The 26535-nt window shown below is 38.1% G+C and overlaps 1 protein-coding gene across 1 annotated transcript in view; it reads right to left on the bottom strand.

Moving 5' to 3' along the window:
* Positions 1–90: 90 nt before the first annotated feature.
* The window catches only part of PDZD8 (PDZ domain containing 8), a 38193-nt gene continuing 11748 nt past the window's right edge, over positions 91–26535 (bottom strand). The window contains exons 2-5 of the mRNA XM_053389068.1: positions 22381–22503; positions 20709–20811; positions 7238–7400; positions 91–4465 (exon numbers count right to left, since the gene is read on the bottom strand). Of these exons, the coding sequence (XP_053245043.1) occupies positions 2175–4465; positions 7238–7400; positions 20709–20811; positions 22381–22503 (2680 nt within the window). The 3' untranslated portion in view covers positions 91–2174. The remainder of the gene's footprint in view (positions 4466–7237; positions 7401–20708; positions 20812–22380; positions 22504–26535) is intronic.

Below are 26535 nucleotides of genomic sequence, written 5' to 3'. Positions count from 1 at the left end.
ATCCTCTACAAAATGGATAAGATAATATTTGCAGATAAGTACTGAAAATATCCTATAAATATAACAGCTTGCAACAGAGAAACTGAGAACTTATTTTAAAAAATTTATTAAAGCTTGTTTTCATGATAAAATCATGTCTGACAATCATCTTGGGCAGACTTTCTATAAATATGTGCAAGTGTCAAGTAGTTACATACCACTACATCAAGATATCCTTGCTTTCAGTGGCATTTTTTATTTTCAGCTATGTACAGTAAAGCACAGAAGCAAAGAATATAATAGGAATGTATTAATACAGCTTGCCTCTCAAGATCAGTGTTTGTTATAATTATGTTTTCCCTTGCTACCATACAATTATTTTGCCACCATTCTCACGCAACATTTAGAATATTGCACTACATTTATTATACAATCATCATAGCAGAGTATTGATACCAAACTTTTCATGCCCGTTTCATTAACTGATAAACTATAAGGTATTATTTTGAAAAAACCTAATGCCTATATTATTTTTGCAGCTGTTTTCTCAAATGAGCAAGTGTTTCAAGGCAGTACCTGGACTCAAGCGAAAACTAATGGAGAATTATTCCAAACCACCTCAGTTGGTAAGCAACCCAGAAAATAAATTGAGAGATAAAATTCATTAAACACAATGTTGAACTCTTTTGGAGGGGTTTATTTTTTGGAAGTATCTAGTATAAGTTATGAAGCAAATTTTTTAAAAGAGCAGAACTGTACCCTTTTTTACTAGTATGGATTGTATTTTAATTTAATATTCGGCTCAGTTATGTTTTTTAAAAAGCAAAAGGTTATTCTTAAGGCCAAAAAGATGTGAAGAGGTTGTTATCACTCCTATACAAACTGAAAAGCAGATTCAACATAATAGGATATCTGATTGCTTGTCTGTCAAAATAAGAGGCTTTAGGTGTGCTAGCTTTGCCAGTTTCTACAGGTGTTTGTATATATAGCACAGGGCCTAAAATAATGATATGGAAAACAAAGCCCTATGACACATAAATGTCAACCCCCCCAAATATATTTCTTAGCAGACCAGCTGGGGCTTTTAAAAAAGAAATTTAAAAAAGGTCCCCAATTTCTGTTGGGCCCAGGAACCAGTAAGGAAACTCACATGCTATATTAAAAAGCTGGGTATCTAACTAGCATTTTTCTGTTCACGATGGCATTACAACCAGTGGAAGTAAATTATTTTAGCATTTCATTTACCCTTTAAACATTAACACACAAAAGTCATACATTTTGTGGAAAAATCAATGCTTAGGTAAACAGAAAAAGCTACAACTCAACTTAAAAATAGGTCTTTATGCATTATAATATTACAGTGATATGTTCTATAAGGCTTCCACCTATTTTTACATTAACATATCTTTTGCTGGTACATTTCCAAGAAATTGCTATACAATATTGGTACAGCTTATGATCAGGCGAAATTGAATGTTTGTGGTCTTTAAGGAAGGAGAGAGGGGGAGATGAGCACCTACTGATAATTATTTGAGCTTTGAACTAGACATGTTTTAGAATTCTCTCCCAGCTTACAATTCTGCTAAACCCATAAAGGAAAAAGGTATTCAAGTGTCAATTAAGCTTCAAAAATCTGTGACTGAAAAAAATTATGGAAAGTAAGCATCATGATATGTAGTAACACCTTTACTAAATAACTGAAAATAAAGCCTGTGTTGGCTATGATGCATGATTGGCAAAAAAACAAAACACCCCTGCTCTGAAATAAATCAAAGAGCCAAATAATGAGACACAATCAAAATCTTCAGAACCTGGTCCCCATGGCTGTAAATTTCAGCATGCAGTTAAAAATCAAAACATTAAACTTAATAATGGAACGGAACAAAAAATAAAACAACTGTATTAGCATGAAACTTTAGAAAAAGTTCAAATAAATTAATCTTCCAGTATAAACTTCCAAAATGTTCTTTAAACACAAATTGGACCAGCTATGTCAACAAAAAACAAGAAAGGGGAACTGTACTTGTAAAGAAAACTCTAACTATACTCTTACAGAGATTTTAAAAAACACCTGTGGAAAAGCAGCTTGTATACATTTTACCAGTGTTTAATTACATTTTAATGTATCTGGTGTGGTTTTGATTAAGTGCAAAGTATTTTCCCAGTTTATCATTCTCAAGGCCAAATGTGCAACATCAATCTACTAAGTCATCAGATCTTTCAAGCTCTCCTTCTTTTAGTAGTTGTTCGAGTACTGGCTCCATTACTAGAGCACTTTCAACTTCATTATCCATTTCTTCGTCTTCATATTTATCCTCTTTTCTGGATTCCAGGTCTAAAGCTTCTATATCTTCAATGCCTGCTCTGTAGTGAATCATAAGGAGTGTTAGGGCTTGCAGTCGTTCACCTGATTTAGCCAATGCAGTAGACAATAGCATTTTTTTCCTTGTATCTGTTGTTTCTTTCTTTTCTCTTATTAAAGAATTGTTATTTTCCAGTTCCTGGTCTATTTCATACTGTAGTTTTTCCAACATAACCTCTAATTTTAGGATTCTTTCTTCTGTAGGCAAACCTCTATAAAGGTCTCGACCAATTTCTTTAACAGCAATGTAGACACTATCATCTAATCCACCTTCTTTTCTTGCTAACTTTATCCCTGTACTTGCTTGCTTGGAAGGGCTACTTGGACCACCAGTTTCTGTGTCGCTACCTTCATTATCGGAACCATGTGGCGTGTGCTTTGGCGAAGGTTCTACTACATCAGCCCCTGGCTCACTAACACGAACTTTAGGAACTTGACGAAGATTTAACAACCGGGAGCTAGTGTTGATGATATGTCTTGTTAAACCTGTTGTTCTGTTTGCAGTTTTCAATTCTGTATCGGCACGAGATGCTGGTACACTTAGAGAATCAGGGCTATCAAATTTAAAAGTGCGAAGGTCTCGTTCAAGCCGTCTTGTGGCTCCTAAACAAAATGGGCTTTCCGTTAGACACTTTTCTTGACATTTTTTGTGACAAACGTATGCACAAACAACACACTGTGATGCTGCTTTAGTCCAAACTTTTTTTTTGCAGTAATCACACCAAGTTGGATTCTGAAACTGGGTGTCCTGAAAATTATGCTTGTTTTCAGTGTAGATAATCTGTCCAAAATAAGGATCCTCTTTGGGAAGAATGGGAGCAGACTCATCTTCTGAAATATTTTCTTTTTCTTTTTCCAGGAGAAAACTGGAGTCTTCTGGTTCACCCTCTTTTAAATATTTAAAATGTATAGTAATATCACCGTAACAAAAATTTTCATTGAAACCTTTGTGAGAAATCAAATTACGCAATGCAGTTCTAGTTACTGAAGCTTTAGGTGCAGGAGGATTTAATCTAAATTGTCTAATGAATTCCATGGAGGATGTAGCTATACAATCTAAAGCTATTTCTTCAAGTTTTATGCTTTCATATCCTAAACAGAGAAGCCCACCTAATTTGAAAGGATCCCTACACCAAACAGCAACATTTAGGTACTTGTGCTCTTTTTCTACTTCAAATATGTAAGAAGAGGTCTTTGTCCTTGTCCATTTACCTAATCGTTTGCGATAAGGAATTTCTGGTGTTTCCCATGAATTATGGTTTTCTGTAGCTGATCTAGAACTTTGTGAAGATTCTGAAGGTTCTTTTACTGTTTCTAATTTGTTTGTAACTGCTTTGTTTGTAACTGCTTTGGGACTCTGTAATGATTCTGAAGCGTCCTTCATTAATTCTGGTTTGTTTGCAGCTGGTTTGTTTGTAACTGCTTTAACATTCAGTGTGGAATCGGAAGGCTCCTTAACTGCTTCTGGTTTATTTACAACTAATTTGGATCCTGTAGGTCCTTCTTCTATATCAGTATTTTTTGTTAGCTTTACTGAATTTTTATCTCCATTACTTGCAGGAAGTGGCTGCTTCTCTGGTTTCTCAGCAGATAAGTCACCAGTTTCTAGTGTATTTTGAACTTCATTAGGAAGTGGTGTGATTTTAAACTGTGGCCTGGGTGGGACAGGAGGTTTACTTGTCTGTTTGTTTGTTTGGTGGGCTGCATCTATATTTTCAGAATTTTTTTGTACCACTTGTTTGGCTGCCTCTCTGAAAAGTGCCTTTCCAGTTGCCTGAGGACTTCCAAAATGTCCCTTGCGGCTTGGTAGCGGTGATACAGTTCCAGGTGGTTTTGCTGTAGATGACACTGTGGTATGCTTGGGACTGGTTGAAGAATCATCTCCGGGTTCATATGACTTTAATTCATTTGCCAAATCCTCAAATTGTAAATCTAGTTCTTTGTTTTCTAGATCTGCTGATGTCTCCTCATCTGGAAACACTGAGTTTACAAATGGTGCAAGACTATCTTGCGGTACTGAATTCTGTTGGTTATAGCCAACAGGCCTCTCATAATGTACGATGACTCTGTCACCAGCCTGTCTGATGAGCTTTAGCACTTGTATTGTTGATGTAATTTTCACTCCTGTCAAAAAAGAGAAAAGAATCCAAGAATCAACAGTAATGAAAAAAAAAATATATATAGCTGACTTTATAAAACATTCATGCCCTGTTTCAATGAGGACAACGGTCATACCAAACACCAGATTCTGCTGACTGGGAACTGAGTGCACAGAAAGGGCCCGACACATGGAGATCTTGGCAGCACTTTGACCGGAATATCTTGTTTCCATGATGAACAAGACAATCAGATTTGACAGCATACATGTGAAATGGAACTCTGGCCCCTCCTAGTAGTAGGGTGATAGGCACCTGAATTCAGCTCCTTATTGATCCTAAAGGGAATTAGTACCATCAAACATGGCAGTGTGAAACACTGAGTTCAGTAGCTAACCATGTAAACCATTCCTGATTCAAGGAAGAAGACACAAGCTATTAACACAAACCAGAGCCATGGAGAATATTTTCACTATTGTCACTCCAACTGATGATGAAGAAATAAATATGAACTTACAAAGATAGAAGTAAGTTGCTAATATACCAGAATACCACATATAGAAAAATGTTCATGAATCTGTTTTGTGAACTCCGAATTACTGAATATTGTTGCACCAGAACCCAAAATACTTCCTCACTTTCGGAATGGCTGGTGCCTAATCATGTGATATGGGCCAAATTATTTATATATTTTTCAGGTCTCTAGGTAATAATTTATCAGTAATTATTGTTGCATCAGCCCATAGTGCCTGCAAAAACCATGATCCATGTTTAGGTGCAGCTGGAATCTACACACAGGCAATAGCCAGGGAAGTGAAACTGCGAAGCAACAGCTGCTGGGAAAAACCACCCTGTAGTTCTGCCAGGTAAGAAACACTGTGATACCATCTAGAAGATTTTAACAAAAGGTGGTTTCAGATGAACCCCATTCACATTTAAAATATTGAAGAGGGTGATGTGCTATACCTCTAATGTACCTTCCAACCTTCTAGAATGGTGCTGGGGGGCTGCAGTAAAAGCTGCCTTCCCTGCCCCTTGCCACATGAGTGAAGTCTAGGTTCAAGGTCACCCTTTCCCAAATGCACATTTGAATCTGCATTTTCCACACATACTCTAGCAGCTGCATCACACTGGTACACTACATACCAGGAACAGTGTCAGTGCCTTTTGGTTTTGATCTGCAGGCACTGGGGTAGGTAAATTTATCTTTCCAACATAGCAATTCCACAAGTCCATCAAGGAGGGATTGGGACTGAAATTAGTGGACCCTCAGATTCCAAAGTTCTATTGGGAGTGATGTGGCAAAGCAGAAGGAAGGAAGGGAGCAGCGCCCCCCCCCCCGTCCTTGCCTCTGGTTCTTCCACCTTTTTTATGATCCCTCCCCTACTGTTTTTGAATGGTGGGGGGCAGGCAAGAAATGTCATGTCCAGGACTAGCATAGTTTGTTCCATACTTCAGTTGTGAGCTGGAGAATGAGAGGGCTTCTTCTGGCACATTTTCCTTGCCCCCCTTATGTCTCTACTGACCAGGGGTGCCACTTGAATAAAATATTGGGAGGGCCCAGGTAAGTTCCACCCCACATAATCAATCACATGATGCAGTGCACGCACACCATTTGAATGGCAAAGCCCCCTCGGCCCCTCTAGGAGCTGGCTCCTATACTACTGACATCTGCAAGGCAAGGGTGCTGTAGTTTCATAATGGTTAGGAGACAGCTCACAAGATCAATATCACTCACCCAAGAGTGGGCCTCTCTCTTTTTCTCTACCCTGGAAAGAGATTCTCTAAATATCCTCTAGGATCCCATCTCAGGGATCATAGGATTGAAGTGTAAATAAACTTTAAAAAAAATTGTATTCATGAAAAAGAAAAACACAATTGCACGTAAGCAAAGAAATGTCTAATGAGTGGAGACACCATGTCTGTCTTTGAGTAGGAACAATTTAAATGTGTTTATATTGATCTTCAGATGCTTTCAGTGCAATTATGGAAGTCAGGTGTTAAGGAAGCTTTAAATCTACAGTAATGCATTACAGCAAGTACTTTGAGAGCAAGTGCAACCTAACTGTTAACAGCAAGAAGCACAAAAACATAGTTTTGGATTAGAACAAACTGTAGGTGTAACCTAGAACCACAGAACTGAAAAAGATTTTACTGTGTCTGTTTTTCCAAGGGTAGGTAAAACTAACATCTTAGGGCTGACAGGACTGGAAACTCATACACAGGCAGGCTTGGAACTGGGAAGAGGTTTTACGATGTCAAAACAAAACAAAAACCTGAGGGAAAGAAAGCCAAGAAGAGTTTGTATTTGATATCCTGCTTTATCACTACCCTAAGGAGTCTCAAAGCAGCTAACAATCTCCTTTTCCCTTCCTCCCCCACAACAAACACTCTGTGGAGTGAGTGAGGTTGGGAGAGAGAAGAGTGACTAGCCCAAGGTCACCCAGCAGCTGCATGTGTGACGCGAACCCGGTTCACCAGATTACGAGTCCATGGCTCTTAACCACTACAGCACACTGGCTCTAGGAGGGTGAAGCAGCAGGACAAAGTATGGATTGAAATGAGCCCAAAGAAAATGTAGAGAGAGAGCAGGGCTTGAGGAAAAGGACAGTTACAACTGGAAAAGAAAGCAAGAAGAGGTTATAAATAAACCTCAGGTCACTTAAGTACGGGACAGGAGTGAACAACAACAACAATATGCTATGTGTGGAAGAAGGGAAGTATTAGGGAAGCTGGTCCAGAGAGGATAGCTAAAGATGGATCTGACATACAGTTTTATCCAAGTTGTTTTACTACTTACCTCCAATAGCTATAAGCCTATCCCCTCTCTGAAGATCAGCAGCTGCTGCAGCTGAGTTCGGTGTGATAGTTTCAATGACAACATGCCCTGTTTCACCTTCCTTAACTTGTATTTGGCGCAGAGTGAGTCCAACACTTGGTGAATTTCCTTTTATTAGTTCTGCCTGGGAAGAAAGAAATTGTAAAATTGTAAAATGAAATGACATTTAATCTGGTATCTAATAAAGATTTAATGCATAAGGTTGCTATGTTTTCTCTAGACAAATCTGTCTTACAAAATGTGGTATGTTTAAAACAGGGTTGATCAATAATGAACAATGCCATTTTCTATCCATGTTTGCAAAAATGAATGCTTTTTATCAAATAAATTTGAATATAAACATGTTACGTGAACTATAGCATACTCCAACTCAGCAGAACACTATGTGATCCATGACTTTAATCAAGCCAGTTAACAGAAAAAGAAAACCAAATTAAGATCAGCTCTACAGATATCATATGCTGTATTCAAAACCATGTGGCAAACAATTTGCTTCTTCCAGTACAAGTAGTGCTCAGGGTCTCAAGCAGAAGTTAATCTGAAATGCTGCAAATCAACATAAAATCTTATTTTACTAAAGATGAAGTGATTTGAAATCATAGAGCATTTATTGCTGTAGGGGATAAACTAAGCTCAAACTATTTCCCATTTCCTTTTTTCAAAAAACATCATATGGGCATCAGGGAAATACATCTGTTTCCCTTCTCAGAGGAACATTAAGTTTTTTCCAGGTACAGTCTGAAGCAAACAAAAAGCCTGCAAAACCAGGGGCAGAAAAACTTATACATTTATGGTGGACACTGACAGGTGGGGACACCCAGGTTAACTCATTTAAGATAAATCACTTAGAAGTGTACCTGCACATTTTGCTTCAGAAACTACTTTTCTAGGGCTACTTTTTTAAAAAATAAAATAAAATAAAAGCTCAGGGTCTGGGCATGCCAATGAAGGCATTTGTGGGTATGATGGCACCTGGCAGCCCCCAACAGACATCTAAAACTGATTTATTAACAATATGAAACACATACCAATAAAATTGCAACAGCAGCTGCAAAATGAGGCTCTCTCAACAGAAGTTATAGAAGTCATAGAGCTGGAAGGGACCCCCGAGAAATCATCTAGTCCAACACCCTGCAATGAGGAATCCTGCCCACAGCTGTCCTTGGGTGGACCTGAACCACTAACCTTCTGGTTAAAAGCCAGATGCACTGACCCGTTCAGCCACCTGGCACCACCACCCCAAAGGCTTGGGCAAAAAGGTACATATTTTTTCCTGCTGACGAAACAAAAAAACATGCTGGAGTGTGACACACCTCAGAGGGGAGTTCATTCAACAGGTGCCACAAGGAAAAATCTTTCATGGGCCCCTACACCATGGACCTCATTAAGTGCAGTTATTACCCAGATTCCTCTAAGCAACGGTTACAACTCCTTACTGTGGTCGTGTGGCTGCAATGGTGGCTTTTGCAGAGATCTTGGGAGAGTTCTGTGAGATCTTGCTGGAAGCTGCCATTGCATGACCCTAGTAAGCAGAGCTTTGGCAGGGGTGGAAGGGTGGGGGACACCTCAGGCAACACAAGGGGACAGGCCGTCCCTGGCATATGTTTTGCATGCAGAGGGGTCAATCCCTGCCATCTAGTAAAGGAAAGCAATTAGTAGAGCTAGAAAAGTTAACTGCCTGAGAAGTTGGAGAGCCACTGACAGTTTGAGTAATACAGGGCTAGATGGACCAACGTCTGACAACTTCATATGTACAAATGCTCATATTTTCCCAACAAAGAAAACATTCTCTACTGTTAGAATATGTGATTTATATAAAAGGGGGCTTTTCTGGGCATACTTGTAATAGCTTATGTTTACCTTCGAATTGCAAAGCAGTAATTTTTCAGAACACTCAGAAATAACCAGTTTCTGTGACATGCAAGACACAATCTCTTTAGCGATTAGCATGAATTGCCCAGGTATTCCAAGCAATGACAATTATGGAAGCAGCAGATACAAACAACTACAACAGGGTAACTAGCATTTAGGAGGACAATGTCTGCACCATGTAAAAAGGAAGCCATTGGTTTTACATGCAATTCTGCTCCTCTTCTAAAGAAAGCAATTTAGAAAAAGATGCTAGTGTAACTCATGCTGAATGGTTATTACTCATTGACTTTTAGTTCTTGCTAAATGCAGTTGTGATGTTCTCTCAGTCCTGAAAAAATGGAAAACAATTGATTTTTCATATTTCAATTCTGACAGCCACTGATAGAAAAGATTCCTCTAATATAGCACTTGAACATGGATCAGTTATTGCAAAATGTTGACAATCTCACATTAATTGACTCATAAAGTCAATTTTCAAATATTGCAAGAAGAGCTGGGGGGGGGAGAATCAAGAGGGTTTGGGGGCCAGAAATGAGTCCCAATCTCTCCACACCATCAGCACTGCCTTTAGAAATCACAGTTGACTTGGCAGAATAGCTGTGATTAAAATGTCTATTCTTCCAAATTTTTCATATTTTTTCCAGGTTTTGCCCATCCATATTTCCTCCTCTTTTCTTAAAAAAATGGCAATGACAGCTAATTCTATTTCTATGAATAGAAATTCTAATTCTATTCATCTAGTGGGAAAATATAGAATAAATCATAAAACATTATTTAGGCATAGATCTAAGGGAGGTCTCAGAATGCCCAATCTAGGACTCTATTATGCAGCATTTCAAATTAAATCTCTGATCCCCTTGATTAGGGGACAATATGACATTCCATTGGTGCAGACCAAGGCCCCTCCCTCTTCACCATCAGTAAGGGCATTTCATTTCCAAAAACTGTCCCAGGCTGAGTAGAGCAAGATTCAAAACTATTTCGCTTTTCAGTGCATAGCTCTAGCACAAGGTGCAAGCTAGCTCTTCTGTAAGCAGAATATACTTAACATAAAAAGAACATCTTAGGATTGCAACCCTTGTCTATGGTTTCCTAAGTACCAATAGTCTCTTCTGCTTTTCCATTTCTTTTTCCTGAGCTATAAAATGTTTCTACCTCTTTGTGTTTATATCCCCCCAAGGACTATTGTTCAACATTACACTGTGCTGTATTTTTCACTTTTCAACAGCAGCTGACTAAACCAAATTTCAGTGCATCTCAGGGAAGCAGAATGACCCCAACAGTGCCATGGGCTGTGTGTCAGGAGTGCTTTCATCTGCTTCCCTGTAACTGCTTTTGTTTGAAAAACCATCTAGGATTTTTTTACTACAATATTATAATTCTTAAGCTGAAACTAAGATAATAACATAGGTAATTTGGGGGGAGGGGGATGTTTTACTATCCCAAGTGAAATTCTAATATGCATCTGGGTAGTAAAATGTTCCAAAACAAAAGCAATGTGTTTTCTATCAGAAGAAGGGCACTTATCTGCTTCCTTGGGTTGATTTTTGTTTTAAAAACTGCGTGGTACATTTGTTACTCCAATATACTAACAGTGGCTGAAACAGAAAAAGCATCTCAGTGGCAGAAATCAATAGATTTCACAGGTTTTTGTTGTTGTTGACACAAATAAAACTTAAAGGTTGAAATTTGGGAGCACCCTGGGTAGGTGACAACTGTGCAGATGATGATATATCAAGAGGGACTACTTAGGTGTAAAGAAAAGTATCGGTGGGGTAAATTTTAACCACAATTGGAGGGAAGTAGGTTTTTAAATAAACTAATTGTTTGACTGGCAATTTTATACTATAATTATCATTTTATTTAAATTTTATTGTGAACTGCTTTGAGCACAATGTATTTGTGAAACATATCAGTATTATTTGCACAGTATATCATGACTATTATTCCTCTGCATGCAGTAATTTGACATTTCATCTCTATATATGCAGCTGAAAACTGTCTGTGCTTTTAATACTTTTAAAAAAATGATCTTTTCTGTGAGCCTTTCGAAGAGTAGAATTTTCAGAAAATTCTGCAAGTCCTAGAGACAGAAAGAGTGCTACATTTTTGCCCTTTTTGTTCCTATTTGCAAACAAAGGGATCTATGTTACCTTATCATTTTAAGATCACTCAGTTCTGTCAATTACCATAATACATCAATAAGGCAGTTTTATTTCCTACTGAGGAAATTTGTTAGCTTTCAAATGTCAGCAGAAAATCATGAAGAGTAAACCTCTGTTTTCATCACTGAACTCTGGTGGCTCATATCCTTTGACCTATATACTTTAATATCCTCTAAACATGAGTGTGGTAAAATAATTAAAAGTGAAAAGATTCTACAGTATGATGGCATTTAAATGATTTGATAGCTTGGAAAAGTAAAGATGGAATTATGTTTCTATGTCATTAAATCAACCAATATTGTTTTGAGTTTTATTGTACAAAAATAGGTTTAATTTATGGATTTGTTTAAATGCCACTTTCCCTTCAAGCATGATTAAATGCTTTAGCACAGAAGTAAAAATAAGGAAACAGCAATGTAAAGAAAACAAACATTTTTGGACAATCATATGCCCTAACACCTACCACTTGACAGGGGCAGAGAACAGACCCAACACTGGCCTGATTTGCACAATAACAGTAAACAATGGTTTAATAAAGGACAAGTTGTCTCACAGAAGTTCAAACAAACTATGGCTTGTTTCTCCAAAGTTTGATATGTTTCTCTTTTGCCTTGTGCCTTTCTGGTTTGGTAAGCACATGATATGGGGTGGCTGAACAAACCATGGCTAAGGAGGTGTGGCAGGTCTGCAGGTTAACACAAAGTCATAGTTAAACAAAGGTTCACAAGTCAACAATAAGCTTCTGATCATGTTTTTTGACATAAAAAAATCTCACTAGTGTACAGGGTTTACACATAATAAATAATTTCTTAGCATATGTGAACCAGACCACATCAGTGTACTTCAAAAACCCTTTGGTAGGAAGAAATATGACTGGAAATGTCACTCTCAATAGTATTAGTTTGTAACACAGTTGGCCAGATTCAACTAAATAGCTGCGCTAGCAGAAGCCAACACAAGATGTCTGGCTGGTACAACAAGGCTTTCCCTTGACTCCTTCCCCTGTGTGCCCCATCAGCTATAGGGGGTCAGGAGAATCCCCAGAACTGCATGTGGCAGGAGGACAGGAGAGATCATTCTATCATGTAAGTCATGCTAAGGTGATAGCTATGCCAGCACAATAATTCTTGTGCTGGCATAACTAACTCTTCTTAGTGCTATTTTGATTTCCACCCAGGGTATTTTTCTTTAATGCTTTCAGTAGGTTATCTCTTGTGCCTTTCCCCTCTTCCTCCCCATAATTCATATTTGGGCTTAAGCCTTTATTAAATTTTGAACATTCTCTCCTAAAAGATCACACACTCCCTTTGCCAGGTATATGGAAGATGGCCAATGTAAAGCCAAGTTTTAAATACACCCAGAGAAGATCCAGAAAACTCAGATCTGTCAACCTAGTTTCTGTCTCAGAAATGCAAACTGGAAGAAAGTGCCTATTAACAATTAAACATTCAGAAAGCATCAGTTTAGCATGTTTAAAAGGGAAGTCATTCCTCAGTAGCTTTCTGGAGTATCACCAAATATGAAGATAAGGACAACCTGGTGAAATGAATTCCAAACCTTTTAGAAAGGAATCCCCTATCAAAGGCTTCTAAAAAATATGGTTATCATGCAGTAAGAAGGAAGGTCCTCTTATATAGACTGGCAACGAGCTAGAAGTAAACAAGCAAAAGTAGGAGTAAATGGCCATATTTTATTTTTTTATATAAAGGAAGATTAAAAGAGTAGGCTCTCCTCCAAGAACTGAGATCATTACTATCATAGAACATCTTTCTAGTAACAATGAGAGGAAATGCTCGGTAAGGCAATATATTTGTTGCTTGATACTGAGCTTATCCCAATAACTTGCAAAAATATGTTTTTGGGCAGAAGAGGCTGGTTTGCACATAACATTAAACCATAGCTTAGAACTACATACATGAACTAGAATAAGCTTGAGCAAAGTCTTGGCCTCATGTACTCTCTCACCCTCCCCCCCCCACCCTGTACAGCTGGGAATAGAACTGGCATGTTTACATTCAATTTCCATGAATCCTGGCTTCTTATTACACACAAATCAGGGGCAATTGTTTAAGGTTAAATTAAACAAGTCAGCTTCACAATCCATGGTTTGAAGTTGGCTTGTTCTGAAACTTAAAAAGAGTTTGTTTTATGCCATAACTAACAAGCCAGAAATTTGAAGTCTACATGCCAGAAGTCCTTCTCTTGGTCATATGGGAGGAGGTGAGGTAGCTTATTAATCTGAGGCTTCACTCTGCTCATTCTAGTTTGTTCATATAGTCATAAAACATGTTTAATGTGTCCAAAGAGAAACAACAACAACAACTTGTATTGCTAGTGCTATGACATCAGCACTTGGCTTCAGAAGGAACAGATTCTAAACATGGCTGCAGTAGCTATGAACCAGAACACCAAGAATGACAATTGGCCCTTGAACCATTTCAACTTTGCCTCTCTTTTAGATATGAACTTGCAGGGCCAAGGACAGATGACTGTTTTGCAACCTTTCCATGGACTACCTGAATGGAGTGTGCAGACCATATTTTGAGAAACTCTGGTTTGAACACAAGCCAGGACTCCCAAGTAAATCACACACATACATAGACACAATATTAACTAGATTACGCTGGAACCTTGTAACCAGGCAATATATTCTGTACAATATATCACATACGCTTTAGAAAGTCATTTGAAACTAAGCACATTACCTGGCAACCACCATGTTTAGTTGGGTCAAGAAAACAAACATTGTTATCACTCTTACAAACAGGCCATATTGTTTACACAAATAATTAGCTTTCATGCTGAGTCCACCTTTATAGCTGAAATCACTTGTCACTGTAAATCAATTTCAAATGAGAAACATGGCTGTCTGCAAGTAATACTGAAAACTCTGCCTTGTGTCCAATATTTATATAACCAACAGAACAGATTACCATGTGAATACAAAATGGATTGTCAGCACAGTGCATCTGTGAAAAATAAATACTCCTCTTTGTTTCTTTTAGGATTTGTAGCTGCTTAAAGAAAATAAACCAAGTTAAGTTTATACCCTAGGATAACATATGCCTTTACAAAACATGTGTTACAGTGCACTGAACCATCATTAACACCTAAGCCATCCAAACAATAATTAATTAATTAATTAATTAATTAATTAATAATAGTAAACCTACTGTTTCAAGAACAGAGTTAAGAAAGGGGAAACTGTAACATAAAATAGGACTGGGAACACCTTGACTTTTCCTCATCCAAAGTAGCCAAGTTCAGCTAAAAAAACCACACCTTGGTGCATTCACAGTATGTACAAAATTGTGTCCTTTATTTATTGGAAGGATCTTGGAGGGAAAGGACAGATATCATATGACTGCAGACATAATAATAATAATAATAATAATAATAATAATAATAATAATATGCACATCAGGGTAATGCTTGCAACTGTTGCCAGGAAAGGGAAGATAGAGGAAAGCTATTTCAACAGAATATAACAACTTTAAATCAAGGCAGTTACTAAGTAAGCCAAATAGTTAATGCTCGACATGAGAAAGCAGACAGCTTTCCATTTTACATGCAATATGGATTACAGAAAGTTATGCAAGTCTCAAAATTATCCCCCATTGTATTTTCAAATGCTAAGTTTTACAAGACTTGGTATTTTCATAAAAAGTGACATTTTCAAAAATGGAAGGTTTTTTATTTGTTTTTTGCCTTAATCTCAGTTCTTTCCTTTGACAGGATTAAAGATTGAAATGGCAGACTTCAGTAAGCTCACTAAAATACTATTACTGAGAGACATTTGACTGAGTCTATTTACACTATTATTTCACAACTACTTCAAGTTGTGAAGTAGTTGAAAAAATGGCATTTTATTAGAGTATGTATCATGCCACACCTACTGCAATTTCTTGCAATGGGGGAAAAAAAACTAAAAGAGGACCCAATAAGGTTACATATTTTGATATGTTTATTACATTGGGTGTCATGAAAGTCCAGCTCAAGCCAACAACAGAGTTCCTTGTAGTCATCTACCAGTGAAGTAGCAGCATAATGTACCCCAGTTGTCTTCTCTAGCCATTAATGCTAATAACCCTCTAGGAATGCCATCAATTTTGGTACCCTCCAGTGTTGGCCATTTACTGGATGACATCAATTCAACCATATGATTAAGTTGGCTTGTTTTATAATAGCTATTTAAATTCAGAATGCCTCATCTGCCAACCAATAGGTAGAGAGATATAGTAAGACTGTTTTATTTAACCCAGTTGGCACATAATGCTAAACTATGTTTCAGCATTATGAGAGAAAGCAGTATGAGGAGCTTGTGGACTCCTTCCTCCTCCTCCTCTAAAGTGACCAACTGAAGATCAGAAGCATCTACTTCTGTTTAAGATTAGCTACAGTTTGGCTTTGTTGAAACCCTAAAACGTGACTAACCTTAACTATGTTTAGCATAAGCAAGTCAGCTGCATAACCCAGGGTTCAAAGATGGCTTGTTTCTACTAACCATAGTTAAGGCCAGTGCTTTTTTTCAGGGGGGACGTAAGGGTATGCAGTACTGGCACCTCTCTTTTTTGGTTAAAAAGTGTGGCACTCTAACAACTTCATGGTGAGTACTGGCACCTATTTTTATAGGGGGGGGGACAGTGGTTAAGGCTAAGCATGACCAATTGCATTTAGTCTAAAATGGAAGCAAAACCATCTCTTCAGAGCAGTGCGAGAAAGGAGAGCAGATAGCAGGCAAACCCAAGGTTTACTATGGTTCATTCTGTTAATGTTAAAACATGGTTTGGTATTCAATGAAAATGCAGTCTTTGTTAATCGGGAGACTCAAAAATTTGTTTGTTTGGAAAAAAGACTAACACTAGTTTAATTTTCCAGGTTTCAGTTTTAACAAATAGTTTGTTCAATGTCACTTAATGGAGAACATCTAAAGTCTAAAGGAAAGTCCTGCCTTACTTCATATCCAACTACTGATTAAAATCAATCTAGTAATGGAAAATGGAAAATTTCCAACCACAACAACTACTGTATATTCCACAGCCAACAACATATGAAAAGAAGAAGAAGAAGAAGAGTTTGGATTTGATATCCCGCCTTACACTCCCTTTAAGGAGTCTCAAAGCGGCTAACATTCTCCTTTCCCTTCCTCCCCCACAACAAACACTCTGTGAGGTGAGTGGGGCTGAGAGACTTCAAAGAAGTGTGACTGGCCCAAGGTCACCAAGCAGCTGCATGTGGAGGAGCGGAGACGCGAACCCGGTTCCCCAGATTACGAGACTACCGCTCTTAACCACTACACCACACTGGCTCTCCACAAAAGGGTTGTAGCTTGGTTATAGGTTATGGGCATTGCATGGGAAAGGTCCAAGGCTCAGTTCCTGTCATCTCTAGGTAGGGTTAGGCAAGATTCTGGTCTGAAACCCTGTAGCTGCTGCCCATCAGTGTAAATATCAAGCTAGATAACTTGGTGTAAGGCAGCTTCATAGGTTCACCTACCATATTAATCTCATCTTTGAACTGGATAAATAAATCCAGAAACCCCATATGTAGCGACCTCTCGTGTACAATATTTTATCTGAAGTATTTAACTTTTGCAGAGTTACATAATAGTATTGATTCTACATGTAGTTTCACTATTAGCATGCCCAAACTATCTCAACAGCATCCATGTGCAACCACAACTATTTCCCATTAATACGTTTGTACATTTGGTTTCTCCATGTAATGGTTTATTTGCAATGTTAGCATATTAGGGGCAATGTGGAAAATTGCAGCCCATGCACCATATAAATTTGCTTGAAACAGATCCATCTTCCATTGTAAGTGGCATTTGAAGTAATGCACTGGACAGGTTTAATAACCTAGAATCTTTGTTCAAAATCAATTATACATCAATATGTAAAGGGACATGATTTGATTAAAGTCTCACTATTTTTAGTCATTGTGCAACAAGCTGTCTAATTTATCCTCACTGCTTACATAACAAAAGTATGAAAGCAAGACCTAAGGTGGGTATTTTGCAACTGGAAATAATTATAGAGGACAATTTATAGTAAGAAAAAACTGTTTTGTTAACTGCCCATGAACAAATTTAGCTCTTTCTGTGAACTTGCAAAACAATAAATTGTTTGAAAATATCCAGACTTATGACATTTGAGGTCCCTATACTGTGATTTAGTTTCTAGGTCACAAAGGACCATTATTCACATGCTAATCCATTACAATTCATTTATTTCAGTGGGATCAATTTCTACATAAGTGTTTATAGGTGTACATTTAAAAAAATAGCAGTGGTATGGGGAAATCAGAATATTTCTCATTACAATGGAGGTTGTAAGGATTGAACCAAGGATCTTTGATTTACAAAGCATGTGCTCTGCCATGGAGCTATGTCGCCTATCCTCACCATTCAAATATTACTTTTGCATGGAAGGGCTGTGGCTTCATCTGATCCTGTGGATACTCTGTGTAAGATATCCTACCTCTCTCTACAGTGTTGTCACTGGCTTTGCCACCACAGATAAGGCTCCTTCTCATGTTGCCACCCTCGCAGCACACAAAGAAGGGGCCTCAGATGATGATCACTGGGTCTCGGTCAGTTCATATGGGGAGAGGTGGTCCTTCAGGTATTGCAATCCTGAGCCATTTAAGGCTTTAAAGGTGAAAACCAGCACTTTCACCGGGACACAAAACTAATTGTCAGCCAGTGCTGTCGAGCCAGGATCAGTGTAATATGCTCAAACTGTCTTGCCCCAGTGAGCAACCTGGCCGCCAAACTGCACCACCTGAAGTTTCCAAACCATCTTCAGAGGCAGCCCCACCTATGATGCGTTCCAGTAATGTAAACTAGAGGTTACCATAGCACAGACAACAGAAATTAGGCTATATCTGCCCAGACAGGAGCGCAGCTGGGCCACCAGGCGAAGCTGTTGGAAGGCACTCCATGCCACTAAGGCCACCTGAGCCTCAAGTGACAGCAAAGGATCCAAGCGTACCCCCAAGCTACATACCAACTCCTTCAAAGGGAGTGTAACCCCATCAAGAGCAGGCAATTTCCCATCCATCCGGTCCAGGGAACTACCCACTAACAATGCCTCTGTCATATCTGGATTGAACTTCAGTTTCCTGGCTCTCATCCAGTCCATTACCAAGGCGAGACAACAGTCTAGCAATTCCACTGCCACATCCACAAAAGTAAAGGAAAAGTAGAGCTGTGTGTCATCAGCCTATTGCTGACAACATACTTTCCATGCACTACCTTCTGGACACAACCATCCAAGTAGGACCAGAGCCACTGCAAAGCGGTGCCACCCCTAACTCAGAGCACTGCTCCAGAAGGATACCATGCCCAAATGTCATCAAAAGCCACTGAGAGGTCAAAGAGAAGTAACAAGGACACATTTCCTTTGTCTCTCTCCTGACTGATGTCACCACACATAAAATATTTCCTTAAACAGTACTCATCTAGCTTGAAGTCTCTCTTCCTTGCAAACTTAATCTTGTCCCCTGCCAACTCATGTTCCAGACTATTGTTCTGCTCGTAAAGGAGAATCTGAGTATTTTCACTAGCAGCTTGAGTGAGTTTTAAACAGGGTGGATAAAAATCAAAGTTTTTAAAAAAATAATAATTAAAAAATCAGTTTTTTAAAAAAAATTAAATTGGATTTTTAAAATAAAATGCTTTTGGAGGAAAAATCTTTCTAAAGATAGTTTTCTATTTAAGTTACATTATAGCCCAAAGTCTATTCATCAGGAAATGAGGATTTGTTTCAAGTTTTTCATGTGTGCTAAAACTCAGTCTAAGGTTTTTTTTTAATTGTTTAACCACATCGGTTAACAAACATAGATACATATGCTATAATGTTATTGTTTTAGTTAAATAAATTGTTTAAATTGTTATTAAGGAAATGATTATTTTTCTCCTTCCAATAAAGTACAGCAGAAAAGTTGTCCAAATATAAACAATAATTTCATAATTATCTGTCTATGTATTTCTGATAGGTATAACCAAATCAGTAATTTTTTGATGTAACTGTAAAAACTATGCTGAACATTTATTATTCCAAAAATGAAACCTTCCTCTGGTTGTAAATATTAAGAGGATGCCAGCAGGGTTGAACCTTTCTGTAAAAAATGATTTAAATCAAGCCTTGCTGACTAGTGATTTAAATCGTTATTTAAATCGATTCGATTTAAATCAAATCCACCCTGGTTTTAAACATTTTTTCAATTTGAGTAATTGGTTTCTGGTATCACCATAATGCCAAGAATAAACATCTTGTAGGTTAAAACACAACACGCACATCATCATCAGTTTTTAACTTCTTTTAAAACACAGTTCTCTCTTTCCTGCTGGTCTAATTCCTACTCTGCTGTCTAGTTATATGTTATATACTGCCATCTGGTGTTGAAATGTATGTAACTACTATGTATGTTAAGGGAAGAAACACATATTTACAAAGTACGCAATTGGGTTGTGGGCAGGTGGTATTTATTTGCAAAAGAAATCCTGCAGAAACCTCCAGATGTATTTAGATTGCTTCCCCTTACTGGCCCTCTGTGCAAAAAGGAGCTGATACACAGAATAGGGAGACCAATGCAACTCCCGCACTTTCACCAAGTGTTGCTTACTTCCCTCGGACCTCTGCCCACTACTAAAGATTGGGATTCAAGTACAATTGTACCTTGGAAGTCCAACAGCTTAGTTCCCGAATGTTTTGGCTCCTCAATGCCGCAAACCCAGAAGTGACTGTTCCGGTTTGCGAACTACTTTTGGAAGCTGAATGTCCGATAGGGCTAACGCTGCTTCCGATTGGCTGCAGGAGCTTTTAGAAGCCAATCAGAAGCCGCATTTTGGTTTTCAAACATTTTGGAAGTCAAACAGACTTCCGGAATGGATTCCATTTGACTTCCAAGGTATGACTGTAATTTGAAGGCCAGGGGCCCAGGGAGGAAAACAACAACTGTATATATGTACAGGAAGAGCACAAGGGCCAATCCTTATGTCCATTAGCTGGCCCAAGAATTGAGAGGGGAGATTTCCATTGGGATCTACAGAAATCTCTCTCAAAGAATGTGGGGAGCGGTGTAGGTGAGTGTGTGAGAAATAGATCCTTCCCTTAATATTTTGATACACTGTATTCATAGTATTATTTCAGTGCTATTTATTTAAACAAAATTTTTGATGTAATTGGGTAAAAGGTTACATAGCTACTTCATGTGCATATTCTTAAAGGTGGAGGGGTTTCTTATTGGTTTTATCTCATGAACTTCTTAGAGACAAGAAGTGAGTACTTTGTATTCAATTGTGCTTGCGTGTCAAGTTATTAAGTGAAATGAGGGGAAATATGAGCCATCACATAAAAATAATATAAAATAGCATATATATAATTTACCGTCTTGATAAAAGATCTTTCTTTTTCTTCCCAAACTTTTTCACCCAATTCAAATGTGCAATGAATAGATACTTCTCTCTCATAGGATCCAAAAATAAGTAATCTGCAACACAAGAATATCAGTAGCATTAACACAAACATATATTTTAAGCCATCATTCATTGTTTGTAATTGGTTTAACATTTGCCCATATTAAGGAACCCCTTAAAATATTAAATAACTTGAATGTATAGCTAAGCCCACATGATTCTACTTGACAAATGTAGCACAAGTAACATCAGAAGTTTTATAAAGCACTTGCCCCCTCTAGTGGGAAAGGAGGATACATGAACTTGTTCAGATGCAGTTTCTCAATTTCTCAAAAACATAACATGCACACTGAAGTAGGCAGAAAGTTGAATCTTGCACTATTACTACATATGTAACAGTGATAAAGAATGAAGAAAATTGATCATATTTTAATTGATCAATTTTGTATTAACAGCCTAGTACTCAAGACATGCATGCTTCCATATTCTGGCATGCACACCTAACACCATCACAGAAGAGGTGTGATAGGAAGAAAAAATAATGATCATATTTAAAAGCTGGCCCAGGATCTACCAGATCCCAAGTAAGTCTAACTACCATATCACAACAGCATCATGCACAGTCTGCAGCCTAGAGCTGGCAAAAGGATCAGGCCCAATAGTCCTTTTCAATCCCATTGCCATGAGCTGCTGGGCTGTAGCTCTGCAAGGACTCATCAGCAAGGAGGACGGATTTGTCTTGCACACTAAAATATTAAAATACCAGTGGATAAAATGTAATTCATATACTGCTGTCTGCTATTTTGATGTTATACTTTACATTACTCTGTCAAGAGAATTATCTGTATTTCATCTGCTTGACAGCTCCTATCATCAGTTCTGTTTTTAGAATCTTTCAACAATTAAAACCTTGCAGATATCAGAGGCAGGGAGCTATTAGTATTATAAACTTGATGTTCTAAGTGCAACTGTCAACAAATACTCTGAATATTTGTTCTGTTATAGAACCCACTAAACAAAGCTGTGCTCATAACAAAAAGCTAATCATCCCCAGCCTCCAAATCAACCAGCCTTAGATTTCAGTAGACCAGATCAGTAATTGCAATTGTCATGAGTTTTAAGGGTTGACAATACATTTTAAATTTGAATTGCTATCTAAAGATCTGCTTGACAGAGTTACTCATTTTTGCTCAAGAAGTGCTAAGGCAGTACTTCTATACAAATTTACATGGCAGTAAACCACACTGAACACAGCAAGCACCATTAATACTTAAGCATGAAGCAGTGTTACAGTTACAGTCTATTCCTACTCCATTTAGAACACCAACAAAATGAAAAAAGGTATTCTTCATTTGAAATAAATTTTTGAAGATACAAAAAAAAAGATACCAAAAAAAAAAGAAAAGAAAAGAAGAAAATGTGCTAATAGAAGCTGCGAGCAACAGCTCCTAATCGTCTTTGTAATTAGCAGAGAAAAGCAAACTAATGTAAAGGAACACATATTTAGGAATTAATTTTAAATAGTGTTGGTTAACAAACTCATTTTATTTTTAAGAGCTACCGTCCCATTCCACAATCCACAAGGGAAATCCAATGGAAGACATTCAGTGAAACCAGACATGCAGAGAGTACCAAGAACATACCTTGAACATTCTATTAAGGAAACTTTCAGTCGTCCTTCAGTTAGTGAAAAATTTTGTATGCTGAGATTCCAATCTCTAAATTCTTCAGGTGGCACAACTTGAAATGGAAAAAACGGCTTGAACCTAGTCAAAATATATGTATAAATAGGTTAAAAACTTTCCCCCATAGGTGAAAAAAGCATACAAAATTTACACACTGCAACAAAGAGATGAAAGGTCTGATTGTAAGAACAAAGCAACTGCGTAAGTAACACTATACAATACCTCGGGTATTGTACCTCGGTGGTACCTCGGGTTACATACGCTTCAGGTTACATATGCTTCAGATTACAGAAATAGTACTTCGGGTTAAGAACTTTTCTTCAGGATGAGAACAGAAATCGACCTCTGGAACGAATTAAGTACTTAACCCGAGGTACCACTGTATGTCGAATTGAAAATTAACATGATTTTGTCAGATTTGTTTAAGAAATATATGAAACAGTTATCAATTGGAAACTTGATTTAAAACAGTCTTTTTTCTTGCCAATTTAAATCACTGATTAAAATTAATCTACCCAGCCCCTACCCTCTTCCCAAACTTTCCCCCCATAGCTCACTTGAAAATTGCTGAGTGTCTTGTTGGACCATTTGATGTTTATTCTGTCTGTTGTAGAAATTGTAATGTGCTGTGCTAGGTGCTGTATCATTTTTAATTGTATTTTTATTACTTTTTTATTTCTTATACAGTGGTACCTCAGGTTACAGACACCTCAGGTTACAGACGCTTCAGGTTACAGACTCTGCTAACCCACAAATAGTACCTCGGGTTAAGAACTTTGCTTCAGGATGAGAACGGAAATTGTGCTCCGGCGGCGTGGCAGCAGCAGGAGGCCCCATTAGCTAAAGTGGTGCTTCAGGTTAAGAACAGTTTCAGGTTAAGAATGGACCTCCAGAACGAATTAAGTTCTTAACCCGAGGTACCACTGTATAGTATTTTATTGTATTACAATTTGAATACATTGAAGTTCAAAGAACTCAAATATTAAGTGTTCTTCACAGACACACTGTGGACCACTGTTTGCCAATCCCTGCAATAAGGTATTTGCCTGACATGCGGATTGGAACTGAATGGCCATGTCCCTATCGCCAGATGTTGAGGCTGGCTTTTGTTGCAACAGCAAAAGCCACTTTTTACCCTACTGAAACTAAAGTCAGCCAGCCTATTCATGTTATAAATTAATGATTTGCAAATATCTGTTTCTTCCATCAATATATTTTGGGATCCCTAAAATCTCCGTTGGGCCTGGAAGTTCCAGAGGCTCAGACAAAGTTTCCAAGTTATCCACAGAAGTTCAATTTTTACTGAGTAACAAGTTGTATATGGCTTGCCTCCTCAAGACACCTTATTCTTTATACTCTATGGTTTGAAGTTGGCTTGTTTCAGTAATCTATCTTTAAGACTAACCAGAGTTTAGTTTGGTTCAGACCCACTCTAGTCATGGTTCGGCACTAAAATTGCCCTGGTTGATGACTTATTATGAGAGAGACAGAGTGTGCAACCTTGTAGATCCTCATTTATCTCTCAAAAGCTTTTTGATACCACTGACCCTAAGTGTCCTTTTGGAGGTTGAGGATTGGAGGCACTGTGATATGGTGGGTGTTTTTCCAGCAGAGCTGTCTCCAGACAATAAACATTGGGAGACTTCTTCTAGGTGCCTTGACAGTTAAGCAGAAGAGTCCTGCAGGGTTTTATTCTGTTCCCACTGCTGTTTAATGAAACCATAGTGAGAGCTATAGAGGAAGTATGGAGCATAGCATCACCAATATACTGATTAAACGTGACTCTATTTTTCCATAAGCAGGTCAGATGGTATAGGTGCTGGTGTGTGTGGCTTCAATGGCTAAGAGTGTCTATCAGCATTTATGGCTAGTTTGCCAACTATGGTCATTCCTAGACCAGGATAGCCTAGCAGCCCATGCCCTAGTAACCTTCTAATTAGATTACTCTAACATGTTCTACAAGGGACTGCCCTTGAATACTTGAAAGCTGCAGCTAGTGTAAAATAGAGCTGCAAGGATTCCAAGTGGTGTTGCACTTATTGCCAAATGTTACTGGGATCAATTCAGGGTGTTTGTTAGCTTATAAGCAGGCTTGTGCAGAAGTGGAAGCAGCTGGGTACACTTGCCCTGGGCCTCAGAGGGACTAGGGACTAGCTGCTTTTTTGAGTTTATAAATTTGTTCTAACAAAATTCATGCCCTGGGCCTCAGACGTCTGCCCTATAAGTCCTAAAGAACTTGGAACCCAAATACTTGAAGGAGTGCTTCTGCCTATATCAGCCTGCCTGAGCCATTGGATCTCATTGACAGCTTAGCTCAGCAGTGATTCTAGAGAGGGCTTTCTCTGTAGTGCACACATTTATTGAACTGCCCCCTCCGAAAGGTGCATAATGTACCTTCACTACTGTAATTCTGGTGCCATCCAGACAGCGTTTTGCCCTGGCCTTCACAGAATACTGAACAAAACAGAATCTCTGGATGAGATCAGCCACAAGAAAAGCAATCAGTTTACTGCAGCTATACACCTCATTTTAATTGTGTAGTTGTATTAATTATTTGGAAGACTGATTTAGAATTTGTTTTATTGCTGTTTTAATGTGCAATTGTAAACTGCCCTAGGATTCTGTCACCTAATGGGCAGTATGAAATTGGTTTTTTTTAATATAACAACAACAACCACCTGTGGTTAGTTAAAAATGAAAGCGAAAGCTTCTATTCTCTTTAGAACTGAACAGGCAGTTGAGCGAGGAGTACACAAGCTGAGTTTCACCTGGGCTTGTTCATGTAATGATAAATCCAGTTTTTAACCATAGCTTATTGATACAACCAGATGCAGCCAAGTAAATGCCAAGATAAAATTACTATAGACTTCCACCTAAACATTAGGAAGAACTTCCTGACAGTAAGAGCTGTTCAACAGTGGAATTTGCTGCCAAGGAGTGTGGTGGAGTCTCCTTCTTTGGAGGTCTTTAAGCAGAGGCTTGACAACCATATGTCAGGAGTGCTCTGATAGTGTTTCCTGCTTTGCAGGGGGTTGGACTCGATGGCCCTTGTGGTCTCTTCCAACTCTATGATTCTATTCTATGATTCTATCCTTCTAAGCGGAGTTCACATTAATTTGCTCACCTTTGCATACATAAAACGTTAATGGATGCAGACACTCGCATGCTAGTATCTCAATGGATACAATACTAGCATGCTAGTATTGGAATAACTGCTGAAAAATAGTTTTCTCAACAGGAACAGCATAAAGAGATAAAATAACTCCTAACACATTCTAATCAGAACTATCTGTTAATGTTGTGCCACTGAAATTATGAGTTTATGTGTGTCCTTTCACTGACCTCTATGACAAGGGGAATATCAAATGACAGGATTGCACAACAAACCCTTATGATCTCCAGAGGGGCAGCTGTGTTAGACTTAAAGACTAACAAATTTTACAATGGTATCATTTTATTATGCCATTCAGAACAATTTCCTCCTTATCATGTGGGATAGTGTTTTCCGAAAAGCAAACTTGTACTGGAAATAATCAGTACAAGTTATTTTTGTTAGAAGCTAATGTTTATACACTATTACCAAGGCAGTAAGTTTATAACACAGACTTCTACTATGGCCTGGCATATACAATATAACTATTGCAATACATTTTACACCCTGCAGATCTGATAACTGATCATACGGCTACATTTGCTGCAGATACAAATTTCACCAGTGCTGCAGAACTACAGTGCTCTACTCTAACCAAGGGTGCAGATGTTTGTCTGCATTCACAATGCAGTTTACAGAACCTTGTCAAGATACCCATTGCATATTATTTAAGTTTAAAAGCAAAGAGAGCAGAATGGAATTTGGCATGTTTTTCAATACGGAACTCCCCAAAATAAATAACTGTCCCCATGAAGCAGATTGTGAATTCAATTTAAAACAATTCTCAAGCTCATCATAATTTAAAATTGGATTTTCTTGAGAGAAAGAAGATTTGCAACTTTAGGCAGATCCATTTTCCACCAGCAAAAGATACAGAACCTGTTCTACAGCTAGGTTTAGCTGAACTGTAGCACTCATTTTAAATTTGACCAGTCAAAACTTCAGTAATGTGTGTCAATAAT

This window comes from Podarcis raffonei, chromosome 5 (genome assembly GCF_027172205.1).
Source record: "Podarcis raffonei isolate rPodRaf1 chromosome 5, rPodRaf1.pri, whole genome shotgun sequence".
Classification (NCBI taxonomy): Eukaryota; Metazoa; Chordata; class Lepidosauria; order Squamata; family Lacertidae; genus Podarcis; species Podarcis raffonei.
The sequence above is the reverse complement of the archived record's forward strand: the minus strand, read 5'-3'. Positions and strand labels throughout refer to the sequence as shown.